The 25,134-nt window shown below is 35.1% G+C and overlaps 2 protein-coding genes across 2 annotated transcripts; both read left to right on the top strand.

Annotated features, from left to right (window-relative positions):
- The first annotated feature begins 5,649 nt into the window (after positions 1 to 5,649).
- LOC117613979 (transcription factor bHLH93-like) lies at positions 5,650 to 7,462 on the top strand. Its single transcript, XM_034342632.1, has 4 exons — positions 5,650 to 6,456; positions 6,552 to 6,719; positions 6,848 to 7,015; positions 7,158 to 7,462. Exons 1-4 carry the CDS (start codon positions 5,815 to 5,817, stop codon positions 7,242 to 7,244), a joined length of 1,065 nt encoding a protein of 354 aa, XP_034198523.1. The 5' UTR covers positions 5,650 to 5,814; the 3' UTR covers positions 7,245 to 7,462.
- Positions 7,463 to 16,238: 8,776 nt separating this feature from the next.
- LOC117614943 (uncharacterized protein At5g65660-like) lies at positions 16,239 to 17,171 on the top strand. Its single transcript, XM_034343883.1, has 2 exons — positions 16,239 to 16,742; positions 16,846 to 17,171. Exons 1-2 carry the CDS (start codon positions 16,533 to 16,535, stop codon positions 17,011 to 17,013), a joined length of 378 nt encoding a protein of 125 aa, XP_034199774.1. The 5' UTR covers positions 16,239 to 16,532; the 3' UTR covers positions 17,014 to 17,171.
- The last annotated feature ends 7,963 nt before the right edge of the window (positions 17,172 to 25,134 follow it).

A 25,134-nucleotide genomic window follows, 5' to 3' on the forward strand; every position in this document is an offset into this window, starting at 1 on the left:
TCCTTCGAAAAAAATATAATGTTTTGGTGATAGATATTACGTATATTAGATAATTATATTTTTGTGTTACCTGATACGAGATAAGTGATGTGTACATATCATCATAAGGATTTTATCTCCGTAGACGTTATTTTTGTATACTCTTCTCCAAATTGGAAAAAAGAAAATTGTTTTATTTTAAACATGAATCAAAGAACTATAGCACAACTGATCAAGCTACATCCCATAAGTTTAAATATAATCAAGAACAAAGAAGTTGTGTAGCGAAACAAAACAAATATATCTAGCCAGATGAGATCGATGGGTAAACTAAATTAGAACATTATGAATCATGTGCTATAAAATATGGACCATCCAAAGTTCAGAAAGACTGACAAGAATTTACACATGTAAGGTTGCATCAAAACGTACAGTCTAACAGATATAATTTTCCTCTTTCCCAGATTGCATGGTCCGTCCTTACTCTTGTTTTATTATGGGAAAGAAACAGCTGAGTTTTGCCCGCAAAGTATTTGAAGTTAATTGTCGACTTTTAAGTCAAAATATTCTCGTTTAGTTCTGGATGAGAAAAAAAAAAAAAAAAGTGGAAGATTTAGGGAGGTTTATCTTCATTACTAATTTATCCACAAAAACAAAAACAAAGATGATTGGGTTTATTATTTTAGATATAAAAATAGCTTATTTCATGCCTGATTTCAAGGAGAAAGACTTTCATGAAACGAGATATATCACTATTTTGTCATCAATAACCTTATGACATACGTAATAACACTTTCACATACAATAGCATAATTGACTAGAGATAGCACTGCTGCTATAGCTTTTGCAACTAAGTTTTTTGAGAGCTCCCATGAATATAATAATGTTTAGTACAAACCCTAGTTGTTTGCTTTTGAAGATAAAAGGCCCGACCCGACCAAAATATATACAAGGTACACATATTATTGAACAAACAAACCGTACACGAGTTATCATAAAACAAAAAACAAATTAGTTAATTAATAATTAGCATAAATAAGACAAATTAGCTAGATCTGAATTCTAATGCATGTGTTGGGGTGAGTGAATAGTCAGCTCTTGTTGGGTTGGTATTTGGGTCGGTTTTTAAAAGCCGCACGTCAAATTTGTTGGTTTTGCCCGAAAATCAACCAATGCACACGGACCATAAAGTATATTCTCGCGATTTCTAAGGAGCTGCCATGCACATGACACGTGGGAACCTGCTCAGATGCCATCTATCACTAACTAGATTACCACGTGTTTAGGTAACTTGCTTATGCTTATGCGGCGCTTGCATGTGGGAACTTACTCTAATGTATGAGGATGAGGATTAAACTTCGGTGAAGGGGATGGGTACATTAATTTGGCCAATTAACTTAATTTATATCTATTTCTTTACAAAATTCATAATGGGTAAAAAATTCCAGCTTAGTTCCTATAACAATTTAATGCTTTTGGGTTCACTAGTTTTCCAACGTAATGTGTAGAGGTCGTGAATCGAAATCTCTAACTTCCTTATTAATTTTTTAATTTAGGTTACACACACTTGTTTATATATAGTATTTTGTAAGATTTCACATCAACCAACGGAAAGGGGGTAATGTGCCTTATATGTGCACACCTGCGTCCATCTAGCACGAGGCCTTTTGGGAGCTCACTGACTTCGGAGTCATAGGAACTCCGAAGTTAAGCGAGTTTGGGGCTAGAGCAATCCCAAGATGGGTGACCCACTGGGAAGTTGCTCGTGAGCTCCTAGAAACAAAACCGTGAGGGCAGAGAAGGGGGCCCAAAGAGGACAATATCGTGCTACGGCGGAGCCGATCCCGGGATGTGACAATTTGGTATCAGAGTCACTCTGCCGTGTGGTGCGAGTGTGCCGACGAGGACGTCGGGCCCTTAAGGGGGGTGGATTGTAAGATCCCACATCAACCAACGGAAAGGGGGTGATGTGCCTTATATGTGCACATCCGCATCCATCTAGCACGAGGCCTTTTGGGAGCTCACTGGCTTCGGAGTCGTAGGAACTCCGAAGTTAAGTGAGTTGGGGGCCAGAACAATCCCAGGATAGGTGACCCACTGGGAAGTTGCTCGTGAGCTCCCAGAAACAAAACCGTGAGGGGGGCCCAAAGCGGACAATATCGTACTACGGTGGAGCCGATCCCGGGATGTGACATATTTCTATTTATGTACATAATTTGGCGACGTAAGAAGAGAAGTATTAACTTATTATTATACGTTAATTTTCACTCACGTTTTAGTATCTTAAACTTTTGAGATTTAGCGCTTGTTTAATGGTTGAAATTGTTTGAAATTGTGTGAATCAAATACAACTATCTCATATATGATAAGGGACCGTCCAATCTTAAAAATAAATTTACTATGATCTTTTGAGATAAAATCACACTTAAAAACGCCCAATGCTGTTGAATTTTACAACATTTATCATTAAGAGTGAAACTTCCATTATTACCCTTGATCAGTTGCCCTTACACAGTAATTTATTTTCATCATTTTACTTTTGACCATTTTAATCCAATTATATAATAGAAGAACCCAGTATCAGAATTTCGCAAACATGGAGAGCAAAAACGTAGATTAAAGCATAAATTGCCTTTCACCATGATGAAAATGGTTCATAATTTCTAACAAGTTCCATCATTTGTTGCATGTTTCATCATTTGGTACATAGAATAGCCGCGAGGCTGCTTAGAAAATTGAATTCAAGAGAGTCAACACTACCACACACACATTAAAAAAAAACCTCTTTCTCTATTGTCCTTTTCTATTACAAACAAACCGTGTCCACCTGAATATTTTTATATATAATCCAGAGGGTTCCAAAGATAATTACGTCCCATTTTTTCTTCTTAATTTCATAACTAATCATAATTAATGCACCAGGTGCATAATCACTAGGAAAATAGGTAGCCTAGGCTCCTCCCCACGTGTCTAGAATTGATCTTTTCAATTGCTTGTTTTGTTTCATGAATAGCATGTGACTGAGGTTCCTAATAGCTTTTTGGGTTCATATATAATCACTTCATTAAGAGACCAAAATGGTCTGATTAGATAGAGAGCTGGTTTAATCAACTTTCTTTTTTCCAAACATAATTAGTTTAGGAACACTGGTACAAGAATTTGTCTGCCCTTGGTAAAGAAACCAGAATAAATTCTAGTTGCTAGCTAGCTAGCTAGCTCTCATTTCCATACAACTCAGCCGTGGGCGGGTTCAACTAGATTTATAGGCTTATCCCTTGTTTATATAACTAATTCCTTTCAAAATACTTAGACGGTTCACACACATTTTACGGATATTATGATTCGAATTCAGGATCTTACCTTATGGAATAAATACTCCAAACTATTACACTAATGCGTTCTTTGCACGCTATATATTTTTATAATGCCATAAAAACAACAAGATCAAGATGTACCCCTGCATGGCCTACTCTACGCAGTACTAGCTATATGCAAAATTACTAGCACTCCACTGAGAAATAGCCACACATGGTTTGGATTAAACATGGTAATGAGCTAGAGCTTAATCTAAATTTTCATCGTCGCGTTATCATTTGTCTGAATGTGTTATTTAGATTCACAATTCGATAATATAAAATTATGTCCCACATCATAAGTCCGCCAAGAAATGATGGACAACTCTTATGTATAATGCATGAAAATCATGTTAGCTATAAAGACTAGTTTCCTTATTAAATAAGGAAGGATTCTATTACCGGATTGAGTGCCTTACAACATAAAATATTTAGATTGTGAATTTAGACAAATAATTTGATTGATTTTCATTGTAACGTGTTAAACTCTGAATTTAGATCATTGAATCGATTGATGGAGTAGTTATCCTTTTGCGGCCGTGTTTTTTTACACAAGACGTGTTGTGGCAACAATCCATCATTATTATTAGACTTTAGACATAGAAACAAAATCTCAAAAAAGCTGCGAAGTCAAACCTCTACCACCGCCATTTTGGATGGGGCTGTATGTCGCCACCTTCAAATCATAGTTTTTATTCAGATTCCCAGATTACCTACCAGGAAATTTGCTAATACAAACAAAGGGTCATAATAGTAACAACAATGAAAATGCACACCAACACTTTGTCCTCTTTGGTAATTCAACGACGCCCACGCTCCGAAGAAAAAAAAAAAACAAACAAACAAACAAAAACCAACCTAAAAGCCCTACATGCACAAAAAATGCCTCATATGTCGACTGCCAAATAATGCATTGATCGTATAAGCCAAAACAGCCACACAAATAAATAACTATATATAGCTCCCAAGGAAGGCTATGTATATTATTATTCATGAAATACTAAAAAAAACCCCACAAAGATAATGCCAAAATGAGTCTTTAGGTTAATACAAAAGGTATTTACGATTTAATTACATTTGTATTCTAATAGTACCGATGACTACCCAAGAAAAAAAAATTCATTGAAGAATTTCTATGTTTGATGACATGCATTGTTCAGTTGAAATATGTCATGTGTTATAAATTTCAAATTTTAACTAAATAGTATTGAACACCTAACTTGAAAATGTCAAAAAAGTACCTAGGTGAGGCAAGAAGGCAAAAACCTTAACATTATTCCTAATCCTAAAACTAAAATAGGAAGAGAATGGGCATGTGGGAAGTGCTTCTAGAAGGGGTATGTGGGAAGTGCTTCTAAAATGGTCATATGGCAACTAAAAGTGCTTCTTATATCGTTTGGCAGAAAATTTAGAAGAGTTTATGAATCATGGAAGCGATTTTTGAAGAAGCACTTGCTATGTCCTTTTGTAGAAAGCACTCTTCAATGCTTTTTTTTTTTTTTTAAAAAAAAAGAAGATTTTTTAATAATAAAAATGCAAAATATTTATAATAAAAACACTTTTATTAAAAGATGTAATTCATAGAGAAACAATCCCAAACGAAATAGATTCTTAAAACTAAAGTAGATGAATAATTCTAAGTTAGTAATAGGAACATAAAGAAAAGAAAACGAGGCCCACCAACTCATTTGAAATTGTGAGCTCAGCCAAATTTTGGAGGCATTGATGCGTGGGACCCAATTCAGCCATTTTTCTCACAAAGAGAGAAGAGAGAGAGAAGAGAGAGAGAGAGAGGGTGGTGGATGTTCATGCCCAATTAGTATCAGTGAGCTCAAGCATACAAGGAACCTGACAGAGTCTTTGATGCTAACCCCAACCTTTACGGTTCAGACAGAAAGTGTGGGTCAAAATTTTCCTAGCATAGCATTTAAATATTTTGTTTGTTTGTTTGATTGCAGAGATTTCGGTGAAAAAGACTTTAAATCTCTCCCCTTCCATAGCTAATAATTTTCAGTCCAAGGCAGTTTTTATCAAGTGCCGAAACAATTGAGTTAAAAAATGACACGTGTCTAAATAATTTTTTATTTTTTAAATGACGTATTATATCTTAATTGTGTTGTTTTTTCACTCAACACCGCGGCATGACACAAACCCTATTCAAGTTTTTCTCTACCCTATAGGCATAAGCAAGAGCATGAACAAGATGAGAGAGAGAGAGAGAGAGAGGAAAAGGTAGATTCCATAATAATCTTAGGCTTCAGACAAAAATAAAATAAAATAAAAGAATAAATCTTAGGCATTAGGGTCCTAATAAAGAAACATAATGTACACTGTAATGTATTATAATAATGGAAGTAGCCTTTTCTGCTTGCTCCTATATAAATGTTCCACTTGGTGCATCTTCTTGTTATCAGGGCACTTACCAAATTAGCAGCATAAACATTCCCAAGAGAAATAGAGAGAGAAAAAAAAGAAGAAAGAAATGGAGCTCAGTGAGCATAGTTTCTTAGAGGAGCTTTTAGCTCTAAGAAGAGACAGTACATGGGAAACCATTCCAACAGAAATGAATGAGTTCTTGTCCAGTAGTGGCAGTTGGGGTAATTTTGGTTACCTTGATCAAAACCCTCCAACTTTCTTCCCAAACTCTTCTTGCACCCAAGAATTCTCACCTCCATTTGAGCCAAACTTAAGCAACTGCTACAACAACAACAACAGCACCTTCAATGAAGTCTACTATCCCTTAGGCTTTGGTGCTGGTGAAGATGGCCTCTCAGCTCAACAGCAGCTCACTGACTCATCCTACAACACACTCGATACGCCGCCGTTTCCGGTCCAAGAAGACAATCCATGGTCCATGCTTGAAGAAGAAGAGTTGGGTTTGCTTGGGGATGAAATACACAACTTGGAGACCCAAGCTGAAGCAGCCTGCAAAATGGAGCCAATTCAGTCCCCTGATCAAGTCCCAGTTTTCAACATGGGGATGTGCGAGGAGAGAAATAACAGAGGTAATAGCAAGAAGTTGCAGGGACAGCCTTCAAAGAATCTAATGGCTGAGAGAAGAAGAAGAAAGAGATTAAACGACCGCCTTTCGATGCTAAGATCAATTGTGCCCAAGATAAGTAAGGTAATTAAATCACTCTTCTGCCCAAATTTGCAGAATGCATGTATGTACAATATGATTAGTGTTGAGTATGAAGGCTAATTTGGTCAATTTGGTAGATGGACAGAACATCTATACTTGGAGACACCATAGATTACATGAAGGAGCTCCTGGAGAGAATCAACAATTTGCAACAAGAAATTGAAACAGATGCAGATCAGTTAAATGTGATGAGCCTTTTCAAGGATGTGAAACCAAATGAAATGTTAGTGAGAAACTCACCAAAGGTATGTACTCTGCTTCAACCACTTCACTTTTAGACCCTCAAATAAAAGCTCGAATTAAAAATAATTATATATATAAAAAACCCCAAAAATCTGAATTGAACATTAATTTCTGTTTGATTTGTTTGCAGTTTGATGTGCAAAGGAGGAATGTGGACACCAGAATTGACATTTGCTGTGCAGGAAAGCCAGGGCTGTTATTATCTACTGTGTCTACCTTGGAAGCATTAGGTCTTGAGATTCAACAGTGTGTTATTAGTTGCTTCAATGATTTTGCAATGCAAGCTTCTTGCTCAGAGGTATGCAATTGGCTTTTTTGCTTTCAGATGCCCACAATGGCATTGGGTTTTTTGGCTTTCCACCAACATATATAATCTCTTTGTTTAGTTGGAGAAGTGTTGAATTAATGTTCTCTTGTGTTCATTGATGTCATGGAAACAGGATTTTGATCAGAGAACAACAGTAACTTCTGAAGACATAAAGCAAGCACTGTTTAGAAATGCAGGATATGGAGGAAGATGTTTGTAATTGCAAGAACAAATGGGATAAGGGAAAGTAAGATGAACTCTGTGATAAAGTTTTTGAGGAGATGGCTTCTTTTTTCTTTTTCTTTTCTTTCCCAAATCTTGGATTTTCAATGAGGGTTGCAATTGAGAAGTTGTAATTGTCTTTATTTAATCAATAATTTTCATGGAGTACAGTTTTCTTCAGTAGGAGATGTGAATTTATGTACAATGTATTTTGTATTCCTACTACACTCCCAAGAGGAGGAAAAGAGTGTCCTTTACATTTAAATTTAAGTGCTCAAGATTTCTTTTGCATACATGGGCTTAGCTAAATTTGCTAAAGCGTATGTGTTCCTATGCTGCACTCGAGTTCGAATCCCCTTCCCCGTAGTTGAGATTAAATTTAATGTACAATATCACTTATACAAAAAAATAAAATAAAAATTTAAGTGCCCAAGAAGAATACTCAAACTAGAAGAGCCATGTTGAAGTGAATTGACACAACCAACTTCCCTTTGGTGATGTTGGTTGTTGATTGATTACAAATAAAATTAGATAGGGAAAAGGATTGATGCTGTAAAAGAAAAGCTTTCTATGGATGTAGTTGCCTGCCAGCTGAACCTCATGTCGTTATATTTTGCATATAAAGAGCGGATGTAGACAAATTATTCTTATTGTTTAATTTTCTTTGGCCTTTTCTTTTCGTTGCATTGGGAAAGAAGGGCTAGGAAGAAATAGACTTTTGCCTCCCATCTGCGACCAATTAAAGGTTCAATTCAAGTTTTCACAGCCACTAACTATTGCAGAAGTTTTCTTATCTTTAACATGCACAGACATTTTACAAAGAAAGCACAACCACATAACGAGCACAGAAATTCATGGTAAACAAAATGAAAATATAGATTTTGACCTGTAATAAGTAGTGTATATATAATTATTTTTGTTTCTATATCAGTGCCCAGATTTATATTGTGGACTAGATAGTACCAAAAGCAAGTTTGCTATGTGTATTTTTCCAAAAACAGAGCCTGATTTTTTCATCCATATATCTCAAAAACATAGCAAATTTTCTAAGTTCAAGATTCAAAAGTCACCTTTTACAAATTTGCTTGTTGAGACTTGTTTTTATTAATTTTGTAAAAAAATTTAATTAATTACAAGCTTTCTAAGAAAATAGCCTAGGCCACATGCTCAATCCCTTCCTCACAATGTCCGTGACTATATAGTCCAACACCAAATTCATTTTCATTGGCAGAAATAAAATGCAAATTATGTGATATGACTAGTTTAAAGACATAGTGACTATATAGATATGAGAACAAGTATGTCTTAGTGTCAATTAAATGCTTTCTTCCATGTACGGGATAATATGTGATATCCAATGCTACTTAATTAAGGTATTGGAGGATACTAAAAGATTAGTAGCACATTCCAGAAAAAATAGAAGCGGTTAGTATCTAAAATAGAAAATGTTTTTAGTAATTTCTTTATGATTGGTCTGTATCCTTTTGAGCGTTGAGCGTTGGCAGTGTCAGTGATCTCGCTAATAGTGCGATCCCATATGCGTGAGACAAGCTTGGTAAGCAAGATCATTATGAATAAGTCCAAGAATGTCGTAACAAAATTTTTGCAAGTCTTGAATCGACCAAATTACCATATTCTCGTTATTCGGAAATCAACTTCGGAGGAAGCCTGCTTAACGAAATACATCAGTGAAATCGATGTAGTGCACTAATCTTCTAGGCCTGTACACACATATGTTACCTAATGAATGAAGTCCAATTCTTGTGCAGAGACTGGCTCGTCCAAATCCTCGACCACCCTGATGTGATGCATCTTCATATGCTTTGTCAAGAAATTTTTGAATCTAGCCCATAATTGCCTCTTCAAATCAAAAGTGTACTTATGAACCAATTTAAGATTCTTGTTTTAGGGCTTCTTCAGATTTGTATTGTCTCCTAATCATCCAGTATAGAATTTTGCTTATTTCTAAACACATGTACATAAATTTTATAAAGAAATCACAAGCACATAATGAGCACAAAATTTCATGGTAAACCAAATGAAAATATAAGATTTTGAAATATCTATAGCTTCAATTGAAGGATTCTTCAAATAATAAGTTTATTTTTATTTGAGGGACACTTTTGTAGGGCCCACCACACATTGTAATTCAATGATCCGAACAATCTAGTTTTTAGATATTTCCTCAAAGATCATCCCTGCAAAAAATCACTTGAATCTAAAACCATTTGACCACTAAATTCAATAGTTGTTATTATAGTATTTTCTTGAAAAACTGTATTCGATTATTTTGTTGATCCCAAATAGATGCTTTAATCAATTTCAATTTGCATGATTTTGTAAGGATGATTTATGAATGGGAACTTGAAAAATAGGCGGCGTGAATCGATGAAAAAAAAAACATAAAGGGTATCCCACAAATAAAAATATTTTAAGAATCCCTCAATAGAATATATAGCTTGTAGACTAGGTAGTACCAAAAGCAAGTATACTATCAGTGCCCGCATTTTTCATTCATATATCTCAAAATAAGAGCAAGTTTACTAAGTTCAAGATTCAAGAGTCACCTTCTACAATAGGTTAACAACCAAAACCTTCAATACAACCATTAATTTTTGCTCACGGAATTGGCTTGAAAGATCTTCAGCTAAACGTAGTTCACACTGGCAGAAATGCCTACTACAGTTCTTCCCAATCTACTAGTAATTGATAGATTTGGCAGCCTTGTTTCCAAGTTCCCAAATGCAAACTAAAATCATAAATTCATGGCCTTAATGGTACCCTCGAGGGGAAACAATATTAACCACACCTACACGTTGTTTTCTGTGAAGACCACAGATGGTAGGGCTTTGAAACTTCCATCTGTAGGGTCTGTTTCCTCTAAAGCCCAGATGACACTTCAATATGTATGCCTCTTGGTGCAAGTTGACAGTTTATATGGATAGAAGGTTCAAACATTTGAAAGTACATTGTTCAATGATGCCAAAATTCAAGTAGCAATTAGAGATTTATATGGATATTAATGATGTATGGCTGTGAAGATCTGAGAAAAATTCAACCAATTTTGCCAGGGAATATCCATAGTTCAACAGTCCACGAAAAACTTATCTTACACTAGTTTAAGGGTGTTGGTTTTGGTATTGGTGTTGGTGGCTCGATACAAGTCATGATGTGTAAGTTGCACATCGGAGAATACAATAATAATCTACAGTTTAAATATAGGTGGTCCACTCTTAATTACATCGAGACAATTGTAATAAAACTCCACACCTAAAGATCCATTGAACCTAACTCAACTCAAGAATTGGACTTAGATGACTATGATAGGGACAGTATCAATCCATAATTTGGACAAATAATGAACTCCTATTGGGGCCGTTCACACAACAAAGGGAATATCCATTAGTGCCTAAAAAGCATGAAAAAAAGTAATTTGTGTAAAATTATTGTGCTGATATTTTCTTTCAATTGTTAAATCTGTCTTTTCCCACCATGCCTTATTTTTCTCCTTTACGGTATCAGAGGGAGGTTTGATTTGCATTGACATGATCTTCAACTCACTTTGCCAATTTTAAAGGGCAAGAATCTTTTGATAAGACCAAAAGAAGAGGAAGGCCCAATTATGCACCTTTATGTGCTTCAACTATAAAGCTTGCAATAAAAGGAAGGAGCTCAATCATTTCCAGAGAGTATCTAGGAAGGTGCCAAGATATTTCCCTTAATCTTTCTTTGAACGCCAGCACATAACGCTTTGTATGTCCAATAAAGGATACTACACTGATTCATCTGGAAACAAAGGCTCTAATGTAATGATGGGTACGATTTCATATGTGAGTTTTCTAAATATCGAGTACGTGATCGATTGTGAACCGTTGATTTCCTGTTATAAAACCACATATTGTTATATGCATGTTGCAGTCCAAATATGCTTTCAATTGCTTAATGCAATATGAAAGTTTCTTTGCAAAAGCAGTCCAATATATTTAGGCCCAAAAAGTACGACATAGGGCTTTTTTCAGTAGAAGTGCTAGTAGAAACTCGGTTCTATAAAATAAATTGGAGATAGTTTTTTTTCCCCCTTCTTTTGGGTTAAAAGGTGAATTGTATTAATTTCTATTTTACAGAAGCAATCACATTTTTTATGTTCACGGTAAACTTAAAAAAGATAAATTTAAAAAAGAAAAAAGAAAAAAAAGGAAGACCTGTGTGAGAACCTCTTTTGTGATTACCAAGAAAATAGCTAGACTCACTTTTATGGGGAAAAAAAAAAAGCCCAATCATGGAGAAAATGTTGAAACTCCTTTCCACCAGGAGGTAGGATATTTGCCAATTTTTCCTTCTTCCCAGAATTGTGCGAAATGACATGACTCTAACATCCACCACAGTATGGTTTTTACTTTTGTATTACTTATTTATTTACTGCTAAGGAAAAGTTAACCAAACATCCAAGAAAAAACAATCACAAAAGTTCAAATTTTATAACATAAACTAACAAAATAACGTAAAAAGTAGACACATTCAATCTAATTTTTGTTGGATAACCCCAAATAGGAACCGCACTATGTCCTGTCCATGGATTATCTATTTCACCATTATTTAACTTGTCATACTTGAAAGAAGAAACAAAAAAGTGTACCTCATCTTCATAGCTAGAAGAAATCTCACATTTATCTAATTTTTTACAAAGACGATACTAGATTTATCGTCACTGAATAAAATCTGCTCGTAGGCAAAAGTAATTTATCAGTCACTTCACTTTGTTCCAAGTGCTAAAGTGGGGTTGACATATTCCTGTATATATAAAAAAAAGAAGTAAATGTTGCTAAGTGGTAGTGCACTCCATCAAAACTTTTACAAGGGTTTCTGTAATTAGCTTTATAAGCACCTGTGCTTAACAACATGATTACAAAGCAAAAGCAATATCAAAACTGAGGACAGTTGATTTGTAATTGTGTAGCTCACAGTGTGCAAGGAAAGACCTATGAATGAGACTTGTTTTTATTAATGTTCTAAAAGAAGGGCCATGCTCAATCCATTCCTCACAATGTACGTGACTATAGTCCAACACCAAATTCATTTTCGTTGGCATATATAAAAATGCATATTTTGTGACATGACTAGTTTAAAGAGATTAGTTAGGATGCAGATATGAGAACAAGTATGTATTAATATCAATTAAATGCTTTCTTCCATGTAATGGATAATTTGTGATATTCAATGGCATGTTGCTTCAATTCTGAAGATTTAATCAAGGTATTGGAGGATACTAAAATAAGTACCGGTTTCTAAGAGAATTGTCAGCGCCGAAAGGTGCATGCTTGAAATTGTAGTTGCAGTCCAGTTTACAGCAGTTATAGATTTTAAATGGTTTATAACAACGGAGGATACATAATTTTTACTTCAAGAAGTCAATGTGTAAAAGTTCCTAAGCGTTTTTTTGGACAAGGATTACTATGAAAAAGTAAAGTATTCTACTATTCATAGTAAAAACCTTATTTTGTGAAAACTACGTTTCCTTTTTCTTTTTTATTAAAGTTCCTCTTGAGAACAACTTGTTTAGGTTGTTGGCAAATGATTTCTTGAGTAGTCTCCTAATCTAACTTGACTTGCTTTGTTTCATACCATCCAATCTCAGCTTCAACTTAATATAAACATTTTTTGTATTTTTCATTTTATCAGCAACACCTTTTCATGAATTTCTTGCACATTATGGGAAATTTGACTGTCATTTCTACTTTGCCGTGCATTATGTGATGTGTGTTATGGATGAATGAAACAATTCAATTTCTCCATTGAATTGTTTGTTTCACATACTATTATCAGAGAATTAGACCAAATCTAAGAACCATTATGCCTTTAAGGTTGGCAGAGGAGAGCTCAGAGGCCCTTTGGTTGGGGCGTTTCGCTGAACAGTTAGTGGGTAACTGAGGGTTGCCCACCAATTTTCCATGAGATCAACATTTAAGCTGTCATGAAAGTTTTCCGAGATTCATAAGGTCAAGTGACCTTATTTATCCCTTAATGCATCCGTCCCTGGTTGATAGGGTATAAGGTTTAAGAATGGAGTATTGGAGGGTAAATGAAATACTATTGTATCCAATTTTTATGTTTCAAAACCTAATCCAAAATAATGTGAATTATAAGAAAAAATAACCTCAGTCCAATTGAATGACAAATCAAGTTTTCGTTCTAGTTAATTTATGAAAAGCTACACATTGTGTTTACCAAAATCACAATCCCGATGGAATATAAACCAAATGATTCCTAAAATTATGAAGCTACGAATATCAACTATGTTTCTTTTACTTTATGAACATCAAACCATTTTCTTGGTATTTATTTGCAAGCTAATAATATTACTTCTAAGAACTGGAAACATAAAAATGCGAAGTCTTAAAGTTAGAGTCCTCCTCTGCCAATTTTGAAGGCGATTCTAAAGTTGTAATCCAAACCCTAAATCATCAGATCCCACCTCCTTGGCATTTTCAGACACTTATTCAACATATTTGGTTTCTACTACATGGTCCTCATCTCTCTCTCTCTCTCTCTCTCTCTCTCTCTCTCTCTCTCTCTCTCTCTCTCTCGTTTTTTAGCTACGCAAATATGGAGTCTATATCTCGCCACCAGGATGCACATTGCCTTTATCTCATCTGTGTTCATAAAAAACTAGAATCGAACCTAACCCAAACCATTTCGGTAAACCGGCATCATTAGTGTTCTGACGCGTTGGTTCGGGTGGGTGTCGAAAAGTCTTCCACCTAGGCTTTCGATTCGGTATGCAGTTTGGGCCTAAATTTCAAACCAAACTAAACCGAGGCCAGCCCTAATCTAAACAGTCACCAGACTAGCAAACTATATTTATCATTTTTTGAAATTGAACCTCAATATGATTTATAAGCTTCTTCCTGAAAAATATTCGAGCCACTTGTCAATCTCGCAAGCAAAATTATCTAGGGGACTTATTAGAATAGGTTTCAACTGTATAATTAATTAGATCCAATATCATCTTTTATTTGGACTTTGTGGCAAGCAACTTCCAACGGACTTAGATTCTAATCTAAATTATAAAAGTGGTAGCCCTGTGTCATAAGTGGAAGTAGGAGTAGTGGGGCTCAATTAATTGAAGTTGGGAGAGACAAGGACCTAATATTTTTACAGTCCAATCATTCTTGGAAAAAAGTAGACACATTCAATCCATCTTTTATTGGATAACCCCAAAATGAGCCGCACTATATCCTGTCCATGGATCATCTATTTCACCATTATTTAACTTGTCATACTTAAAACGGACCCTACACCTCTTTGGGCATTAGTTTGGGGAAAAATAAAAAGAAGAGGGGGGAGGGGCGGCCTCATCTTCATAATTAGAAGTGATCTTTTTTTTTTTTTTTTTTTTTTTTTGCAAAGATGATAATATATTTAAAGGATAAATAGTCCGAACGTCACTGAATAGAAGCAGCTCGTAGAAAGTAATTTATTGGTTGCTGTTGCTCCAAGTGCTAGTGAGTTGACATGTTCCAGTAAAAAAAAAAAATTAGTAAATGTTGCTAGGTCATATTGCACCCCATCAAAAGTTTTTGCGAGGGTTTCTGTAATTAGCTTTATAAGCACCGGTGCTTAACAGCATGATTACGAAACAGAAACAATTAGCCCTAAGGTGACGATAAAATAATGCAAGAAAATCTATAGTAAATAGGGCAAAAGAAGGTGACATGTACAATCAAGCAAAGTAAACTAGACAGTAAAAATATAAATCTTAATGGGGTAAAAGCCAGTGTATATCGTGTTCATATTTCCTTGTTCTTTTTGTAGCTGGCTAGACAGCCATCAAATCAAATTCTATCCCCTTCGTTTTCAACATTTAAGGGATTAAAAGTTGCCTCGACCTTACGTGACTCTATGGAGTCTGATCATAATCAATCATCTCGACGACCTAGCTAGCTGGCAACAAATGATATTGATCAATTTGGATGAAATACTTATCCTTTATTACAGAATAGCAATCATTGAAAATATGGGAGACAAGACTAGTCAGTTTACATGTAAATCTCTAGTTAAGAGTGAAAAAAACAGTAGAAGTCCAAAGGAAAATTTTCTAGGCAAATAAATATGTACTTATTTTTTTGTAGACATGGATTTAGTCAAGTTGTTAGAGTGAATGTGGTCCTTACTTTTACACTCTAATTCGAATCATCTTTTTATAATTTAGATTAAATTAAAATAAAATATCGCTCATATTATAAATATATGAAAATTATGTTTAAAATATCATATTTTCATACCACGTAAGTAACATAAAACGGTTGATGTGTATGATCAATCATGTTATGACTAGTAGCTATTATCGATTGGCACAAGATGTGATCTGTCATGACAGGAAACAAGTTTTTTATTGCAGGCATAGAGTTGTATTTGAGTGTAATTGGGCTTAATTAATTTTCTCTACTCAACCCAATTTAATCTTATATATTTGCTGTCACAAGGAGAATCATCGATATCGAAAAATTCCTCAATTTCATTCTTTTTCCTTTTTTTTAATAAACATAAGTATTTGGACTTTATTCATGGACCAAGTTATGTAACTGTGTTTGTTTTTTTAGAAAAAATAATAGTAGGATGTTGATTTGAATTAGGAATATTTTTCAACATTAAAAATATCACAAACGAAGTGCTGGTTGATGGTGTAGTGGTTAATAATAACTTGTTTTTCTAAAGCCTACTTAGCAGCAGGCATGTCTTGATTAATCATCATACACTTCCACTTAGATTATGGCTAGAAACAGTCATTTATCTTGATTAATCATCATGCACTAGCACTCACTTTGCTGGTTTTGCTCAAAACCCAATTGCCTTTATCTTTTTAATTCAACAACTCATACTTTCTTCTTCCCTAAACTACGCTCAATCCAAACTCCTTTGCCTCTTTTTTTTCATCCATGATATTATTGCATGTGCTTTTTCAAAACCAAGGGCCCCAACTTTTCTTCCCCTCAAAGACCACCCAAAAATGAAGTTAACACAAACCAAAACGCAGTCCCTTTCCGTACTGAATCACACCATAGAGTACTCATAAAGCGTACGAGCACTTCTCCACTATCTTACATATACCAACCCCACTCACACAAATCATCTAATCTCATCTCCATTAAAATAAATCTCCAAATCAAAACACTTGCCTATATATAGAAAACCCTCCTCTTAAATTATCATCTCTCTTAATGCTTTTTCAGGTCATCAAAAAATCAGATGAGAAAGGCAGAAAAAGAAGAAAAGAAGAAGAACAACTATGGAGAATTATGAAGTTTCAACTCGGCCTAATCTAGCTTTTCCTGTTGGCTTGGCTCTTCTTCTGTTCCTCTTGCTTAGCATCAGTGCCTTCTTCTTGTGTTGCCTCCACTGGGACAGGATTCGAGCTCTCATTTTTTCCTCTGTGGAAGACAACCCTGCAGATCAAATTCAACCAGAGTTGGATCAGAAACCTGCACTTCCTAACATGGTACATAAATTAATTTGGTATCTTCTATTTTTCTCTCTTTTTGATTTTTTTTTTTAAAATGAAGGGTTGTGATCTGATTGGTTTTTGTTTCCTTGTGTGATAGATGGCAAAGCAAAATCAGCAACAGAGCCTGCCAGTGCTGATGCCAGGAGATCAGGTGCCAAAGTTCATAGCAGTTTCTTGTCCATGCGAGCCTCCAGTTAGGGAGAAGCTCACTGTGATTGTTCAGAAGCCTGCCTATTTCTGTGATGCCGCTACTGTATATATCTAGCTGGTTACTGTAATCCCCCGACTTCAAATTTGTTTTTGCTCTTTTCGTAGAGTTCCCAAAAATTGAAAATTGAGAAAAGGAAATAAAAGAGTATATATATTGTTGTACAATATTATTTGTTAAGAAAATAGTGCAAGCAACATATATGATGAACACAATCCTCTTTTCTTTTTCTTTTTTCTTTTTTTGATGTATAACAGCCAAAACCCTTCGGTCAGATTTCAATTTTAATCCGAAAAGAAAAAGAAAAAGAAAGCAACAAAAATTCATCATTGTGAATTATTTGTAGCATTCGATTCATTTTAATGGATTATCTGGAAACTCATCATTGTGCTTCAAAATCACAGCATAAGATTCCCAACCAAACCAAGTTGGGGTGGCAGCAGCACCTTATCTCCTCCTCCATAATTGTTATGAATAATTACTGTCTCATCTAAACACAGCGCATCCATGTATTCTAGAATAGAATGGAATGGACAATCGTCAAGACATTAAGGTAGGTGGAGAGGAAATTTGACACAGATCTCGAGTGTAGGCATAAATACTTTTGACTATTTAAATTATAGTTTTCTTGTAATTTATAGAGTTTCAGGTTAATATGATTTTCTTTTGAGGCTATTTCAATAATTTTGCTCACTCTTTAGCTCATTTAATAGAGGTCTATGCAGGCGTGAATGATTATTGTTATGTTTAATTTGATACAAGCGATATTAAAGATGGGAAATCGAATACAAGACCTCGAGCACATTGAATAAACACTTTTAGCTACCTGATTTACTAATACCTTACTACATAAATGGCAATATATTACACTACTACTATTCTTGTCATCAATATATATATGTTGTTGTGGTAGAAGCACCAAGCCTTACGGAAATACCTCAAATAATATAGAAAATAAAGTGCGCAAGAACAAGAAAATAACGAGACGCGAATTGAACGAGGTTCCTCACAGGTAACTGGAATATGTCTCTAGAGTACTAGGAGCAGACAAATCTAGTATCAACAAATTGGGTTGTTTATGAAGCATTTGGCAACCTCACAACCCAAAGCCTCAAATGCACCTAATGCCTCACTCAATGAACAGTAAATCACACTCACAACCAAATAGGAATAACAAACGATGTGACTCTCTCGCATGATTCCAAATGGCGACCTCCACCCAAACAAAGATATAGTTTTCTTCTCTCCCTAACCAAATGCCGTGGCTACCAACAACTCCTTACCACGTATTTGCAAAACAAAGAGGCTTATGGAGGAGGACAAGACAAAACCTAAGCAAATACCTCCCAGATGACCATCTTAAGATGATCCATTTACCATGTAGAAAGTCCAATAACAATCAAGCCATTGTGGACAAACCTTTCGGTTAACAAACACCAATAAGAGATTTGAATCTCTAAGACTTTGACCAATTATAATTTTTTGTGTTATTAGATTCAATGTGAAGCCTTACCCTCCACTCCATGGAACATGAGCAATAAAGAGGAGTCCTGGATCCACTCTACTCCATGACATTGTTTTGATTTGTTTGTTTAATTGATAATTTGATATATATATATATATATATATATATACATTTTGATGATATTAATTGATATTGATTTTTGTTTGATTAATTGATATTAATTTTCATTAAATTAATTGATAATTTAATATTGCCCTTTTCCTAAAAAATTTATAAATATGCCAACTTACCCTAATATGAATACCTGGTTTCACCCTTGCAGAGTCCGTACATCCTACAGATATAGACCTGATGGGTCTGCATTGGGGTTGAGAGGCTAGCTTATATATAAAAGAAGAACATTAAGACTGTTGAAAAATTAGAAAAATTTAAAAATTAAAACTAAAATAAGAAAAAACATGAAGTTGGTGCTTCCTCATTTTCATGGAAAGGAATCATTGAAAATTGTGATGTGTTCATGTTGTGGCTACTGCCGGCAATTATATCTTAGACGTAGCTTTCAGAATCTCTCATACAGCACACGTGGGCTAAGGCTCTTCCGGTGGAAAAGGGTCCAGGGTCCTTCGACCAAAAAGAAAAGGAAAACAAAGGGTCCAGGGTCCATGACCAAGGGCCGTGACCTTTGAACTCATTGCAAGAGTCACAGGCATGTCACGTGGCTCACATTTGGTTTTCAATGGACTGCCTGCCCATTTTGAAACATGGAAACAAGTCCTTCCTTCTACCACGCCCAAAAAACCTTCTCTGGACACCCAGGATTTTTCTAATGACAAATTATACATATTTTGTCAAAATTACTAAAAAGGGCTTGATGAACTTTTTGATAAGGTTCTCAATTTCCCTACACACCCAAGCATGGGATGGTGTGGCTAGCCACAAGGCGCCACCATGATTCCGAAACACAATCACTAAACCGCTTCATTCTACATCAAGCACCCAAAAACCTCAAAACCATCATATCCAATATTTACCTAAATAAACACAAATATAACATAATGGAGAGCTTATGAATAATTGTAATCTTACAAGGGAATTTAAATTATTGAGTTGTCGCAATTAAATTACAAAAATCTTATTGTTTTAGTCTTATAATTGATACAGAAAAAGTGGTTACTTTTGCTGGCACAAAATCTTTGCTCGTGGGGAAATACCTCGAGTGGTCATCTAAAAATGTTTGGGTTTATTTATGGTAGTAGAAGGGCTATGCCAACATGGTATAGTTCAGTGGAAAATGACCTTAATTTGCTGACCAATGACCTCAAGTTTGAAAACTCATGTCACCTTAATAGTGTGAGTGTGTGAGAGACCTCCCCTCACTCTATAGTTTAGACTATTGTTTGTACTAAAAAAATAATAAATAAATAGAGTCGGGGCTATTTTAGAGATATTGTAAAGTCACTCCCATAAGAAATTAATGTGTTGTTGAGTTGGATCAGTCCAAGTCAGCTGGAAAACGATTTTATCTAGTGTGCAGGCCCACAAGGCCTCCTGAGAATCTCATTTGTCAAAGTGGTTTCATTGCTTTGCACCAAACTGGGACCATCGCTTGTGGCCGGAGACCGGCCGTGCACCATGTAAATGGCAGCATCCCGCAATATCCGTCCAGAAAACGATGTCTGATGCACTTTCTCATTTGTTCGATTTATTTTACTTGCAATTACAATTGCACATGTATATATTTTTTTTTTTTTCTATTTATTATCCTCATTCTTTTTATTAATGAAGATCGTGAATTACATCTTGAGAAATTTCTCAATAAAGAAGCATCACTGAACTAATACGTAAAGATCATCCCTCTCACTAGAAACTATTCCTACACTCACCACTATAACCTTTGAAAGCTTATACAAATTATTAGATTGAATCTCTCTGCTCATAAACACAAATGAACCCTTCATAACTATAAATTTTTCTTATGTGTACCCACTTCGATCTAGAGTACCGAGGAAATAAGATTTTTCTGTAGTGAAGAAACATACCTCGCATTATCCAGTGACCTATAATCCCATCATGCATTATGGTCCTCATTGTAATCTAAATGATCCTTTTAACATCACAACCATCCTTTTCCTCATATGTTTCAAACCAATTCTTATTAGAACATATAAAAGTAGTTTTAAAAACCAAAATCCAAGCCTGAGAAGTAGGCATTACCCAAAGAAATCGCCAAAGCTCTACAGTCACTATCTTTAGGAACATGTTATGTATTTGAGTATCCAGCTTTCTTCTTGTTCATTTTCTCCTTTCATATCGGACAACTTTTTTTTCCCAATGATCTTTAGAACCACACTCGAAGCAACTCAATCTATCGCTTAAATTTTGATTTCCCCTTGTACCTTGTTTGCTATTTCGCTTATTTGGCTGACCCCTCTCATCATAACACTTAGCATAGACCTCTCCACCATGAGAACTTTCGCCCATTGAGTGATTCATGAGAGATGATATCATCTCTAGCACAGGATATTCGTACGAACCAATAAGTCGGGATCCAAATCCACCTTTAAAAAACCAACCCAACTAGGAATCCAATTCTGAGCACCATTCTTTTGTGTGGAGTAAGCCCCAACCTTAGTATATACTAGCTTTTTTTCTTTTTTCTTTTTCCCATAATCTATTATACACACCAACAATTTAATTTCTTGGACAAATTCTATATACCAGCAGTCGCTTATAGCCAGATAATATCAGTCCATCCATTACTTTTTTATTTTTTTATACAAATGAATTTCAGAAAAGATAAATCAAACCTAAAATCTCCAGTACATAAATAAATACTCGTAGCTGTTTGATCTACAAGTTCCTTACCGATCCATCCGTTGCTTTTTAAAAAAAATTTCAAATCACAATAAGGCAATTCGTAGGGTGACAATGTCTGCTTCCCATGGTACATTGCCGTGAAATTTAAGGGAGTAGTTAATGTACTTTGCAGGCCTGGCTGGCTATTCTATTCGTAGGCATAGCCACTGTTGGCCTAGCTAGCTAGCTGCAAATATAAAACCAATACCTTGGCCATTGCAAATGTTTCAGTGGCCAGTCAGCCGCAGATGGTGGCGTCTTGATGGCGTATGCAAGACAAGCTTGGGAATTGGTATGCTGCTGATGATGATCATGATTTATGATGCTGTTCTCATGCATTATGAGAAATTCAATTATTTACTTAATAATATATTTTCATTATAAAATAAACAAATAAATAAAAATGCGAAATTGCATAATGGGTTTAGGAACAAAGCGTGCAAAGGTGGTGCTGGCAGTTAATGATTGTAGGGAGAGATCTCCCCTCTCCTTAACATATTAAAATATCCTCTTTCCCTAAACCCTCCTCTCTCTTTTTGTTCTCCATTTACTAATGTGACAAAAAAATACAAGTACGCATGTGTACCACACTCTCTAACCCCATCAAAATCCCATTATTTATCAATGCACTCGAAGTTTGAGGTTCAATTTCCCCCTCTCTTAACATGACCCAAGTATTGGATTTGTAGTGGATATTCGTTGTGTTAACGAGCGTATACAATTTCACTGAGTCTAACATAGTCCTCATCAGTTCTGATGAAAAGCATCACAGCCGTTCACTCAGCGCTCTCGCAATTGATTGGACAGTGAGTTGCAAGCGGCAGAGGGTGCGTGTGGGAGAAAAACAGCAGGTTGAGGAATCGGTGGTGAAGAAAGGAAGTTATGTGTCGCGTTCTGAGGCGGGCAGGCCAAAACTAAAAGCCGCTTTCTTGTCCCCCAACACATCATATCGTTTGGCCCTGTTTTTCTTTGTCCCCCTCTTAATCTCACTACATGCATTGCTCCCTACGTAACTTACACTCAATCAATACCCCTCTTCCTCTTTTTAAAATTTTTAAAATTATTTACTTTTTAAAATAATTCACTTCAGCCCATTGTTTTATTTTGTAGTTCTTTATATTTACATGCTTGAGGTTTTTGTTGTTTTCATAAAATTACTTGTGGTTTTGGAAATTATGCTAGTATTTCATGAAGTTTTGAAAATTACACCAGCATTCTATGAGGTTTTAAATTGTTTTCACAAAACTCATTCAGTTAATTTTTCATTGGAAATGTGCTCATGTAATTTATTTTATAAAGCTTCTTTAAGTGACAAAATTAACATCAATGACTAGACCTCAAGAGCATAATAAGTGTTTATACCATACTTGACCATGCCCCTTGGGCAAGGACAAGACAAGGAAAATGGCACCCGACCAAAGTTATTCATTAACTAACCTAACAACCAGGGTATATGCCTGTCTTAGGCAGGGGGACTAGCCCTCAGCCAGCCCACTTGTCGAGCCACTTAAGAAAGGCATATGTCGTGCCACTTAAATAGGACGCTCATCCTAATGCACTAGGTAATACTATTTTCACACATGCATTGTTACTTTATCAAAATATCTATATACATAACACTTGTGCTAACTTAAGAATCGGACAGTCTTCGACCAATAACACATTAATGTTTAGGGTTTCACCTTTTTTTTCTTTCCTTACATATCAGTCCCCACATGTCGTAGGACACCCTCGACTGAAGGCTAGAGAACTTCAAAGTTGAATTAATTTTGTACATCAATACTATGAATCTAATATTTTATGTTAACTTTGTTAATTTTGGATGGAAATTAACATATTGAGTTTTACGAAAACAATTTGAAACTTCATAAGGTGTTAATATAGTTTTTGAAAATTTAAAGACTTTTGAGAATAAAGTCAAAACCTCAGAGGCTATTAATAAAAATATTTGTTTTTCCCAATATTCTCTACGCATATGCAAATACAAAATTATTGGATGCAATTCCCTCTCCAATGCCAAACCACCTTCACAAAGGCACCAAGTTGCATGTACCAAATATAGGAAATCATGATGGGATTTTTCCTAATTTGCCCTTCTAATGCATGGTGGGCCCCGGTTGGGTGCATAGAGCGCATGTGAGATGCAGTGTGTGGGATCCATTCAAAGTCATGCATGTGAGTGTTGGGGGGTGTTTTTGGGACTGAAATAGGGATTTGCATGTAACATGGTTCAATCAGACGGGGAATCTCTTCCCTGTTTAGAATAGGGAGAGTAATGAGTGCGGTGGTTGAATTATGAAATTTTTGGCTACACATGAAAGGTGATTGTGATTTCCTTTGTATTTCATAATCACCATGTTGCCATGTTTAGTGGTAATTACCTTCTTAGTTTTGTTTGTGTATAATTAGAAAGATCACAAACACATAATCGAGTCGCACATGATGTGTATTGTGTGTACGCCATGTATGCGTAATTTGACAAGAGTTATAATATGAACTATGGATGATAAGATAATGACGTTAAATGATCACGAAAAAGAAATTTTTAATAAAATAGTAAATTGTTATTGGCATTCTAAGAAGGTCCTACGTGTATTGTAAAGAATAAAAAAGTCTTAATTTATAGACTAATTCTCAAGTTCAAACCCCGATATGACACCTAATTTCTTTTTATATACTTCTCTTTCATGTTTTTACAAACAGAAGATGAGGAATGCATGACGACGACTTATGCCAATAACACTTTCATATTTTTTTTAATAACTAATTATTAAATTATAGATTTTATTATTATTATTTTTTATATCTCTAGGAAGGCTGGATGGCCTCCCGTATTTCGAAATTGGAAGGCAGTATGATTACATTCCCCATTCACACAAAATAAAAGCCGAAACATAGTTTATTGGGCAAAACTGTCTTTTCCACGTTTAATGAAAGAATAGGAATCACTGCCCAGAAATTGTAGGACAGTATGATTCCCATATGGTTTTAGGGCAGGACATAAATAAAATAAAATAATAAATAAATAAATAAAACAAAAAACAAAAAGATTCCCATATGAAAGAAGTTATCTAGAACAAAGATGGGAGAACGACCATTTAGAGCAGTGGATATGGGACACGTCCTTAGTTTTTTAGTTTTTGATTGATGGGAAAAGGAGGTGAAAAGAAGAATTTGCCCCTGGGTAGGGACATAGTGGGCGTCCAAATATACTGTCCACAAAAGTGCTTGTGCCAGTCGTGAAATGCACTAAAAAAAAATCCAAAATTGATTTCAGGTAATCCATATCCGTGTATGCAGTCGCAGTTGCTGCTGTGTAATTGTTAAAAACAATGTGGCTCCTCCACACGGAATATTGCTTTATTTAGGACCGTACGATGATAGGATGCTATGATCTGATGGCTTACCAAATTCTCATGCCATCATGTATCTGGATTCAGCTTCAGGATTGCCGGGTTGAAATTCAAACTTAAGATATCTTTCGACATTGCAAAAGAAAATAACTAAATTAAATGCTAATTGATACAAAACTAATTTATAACGATTTGATTTAACTTTTTCTGAATGCAATAGATAAAGACAACCTAACTTCTTTTTTCTTTCTGATAATTTATAAGTGGAGATTGGAGAGAGTCAAATAGGAATTGCTCTGCCATTGAAGTTATAATCACTTGAGACAATCACATACTAACTAACGATTTTTTTTGTTGTTGTCATTTTGCCTTTAACTTTAAATCCTTTAAAATATATTATATTCTTTCTATAAAATAAAAAATTTTGAAGTCAAACATAGAAGAAAAAAGAAAAGTAAGTATTTTTAAAACACATTTAACTCAAAACAATCTCATATATTTTGT

Source organism: Prunus dulcis, chromosome 1 (assembly GCF_902201215.1).
Source record: "Prunus dulcis chromosome 1, ALMONDv2, whole genome shotgun sequence".
Classification (NCBI taxonomy): Eukaryota; Viridiplantae; Streptophyta; class Magnoliopsida; order Rosales; family Rosaceae; genus Prunus; species Prunus dulcis.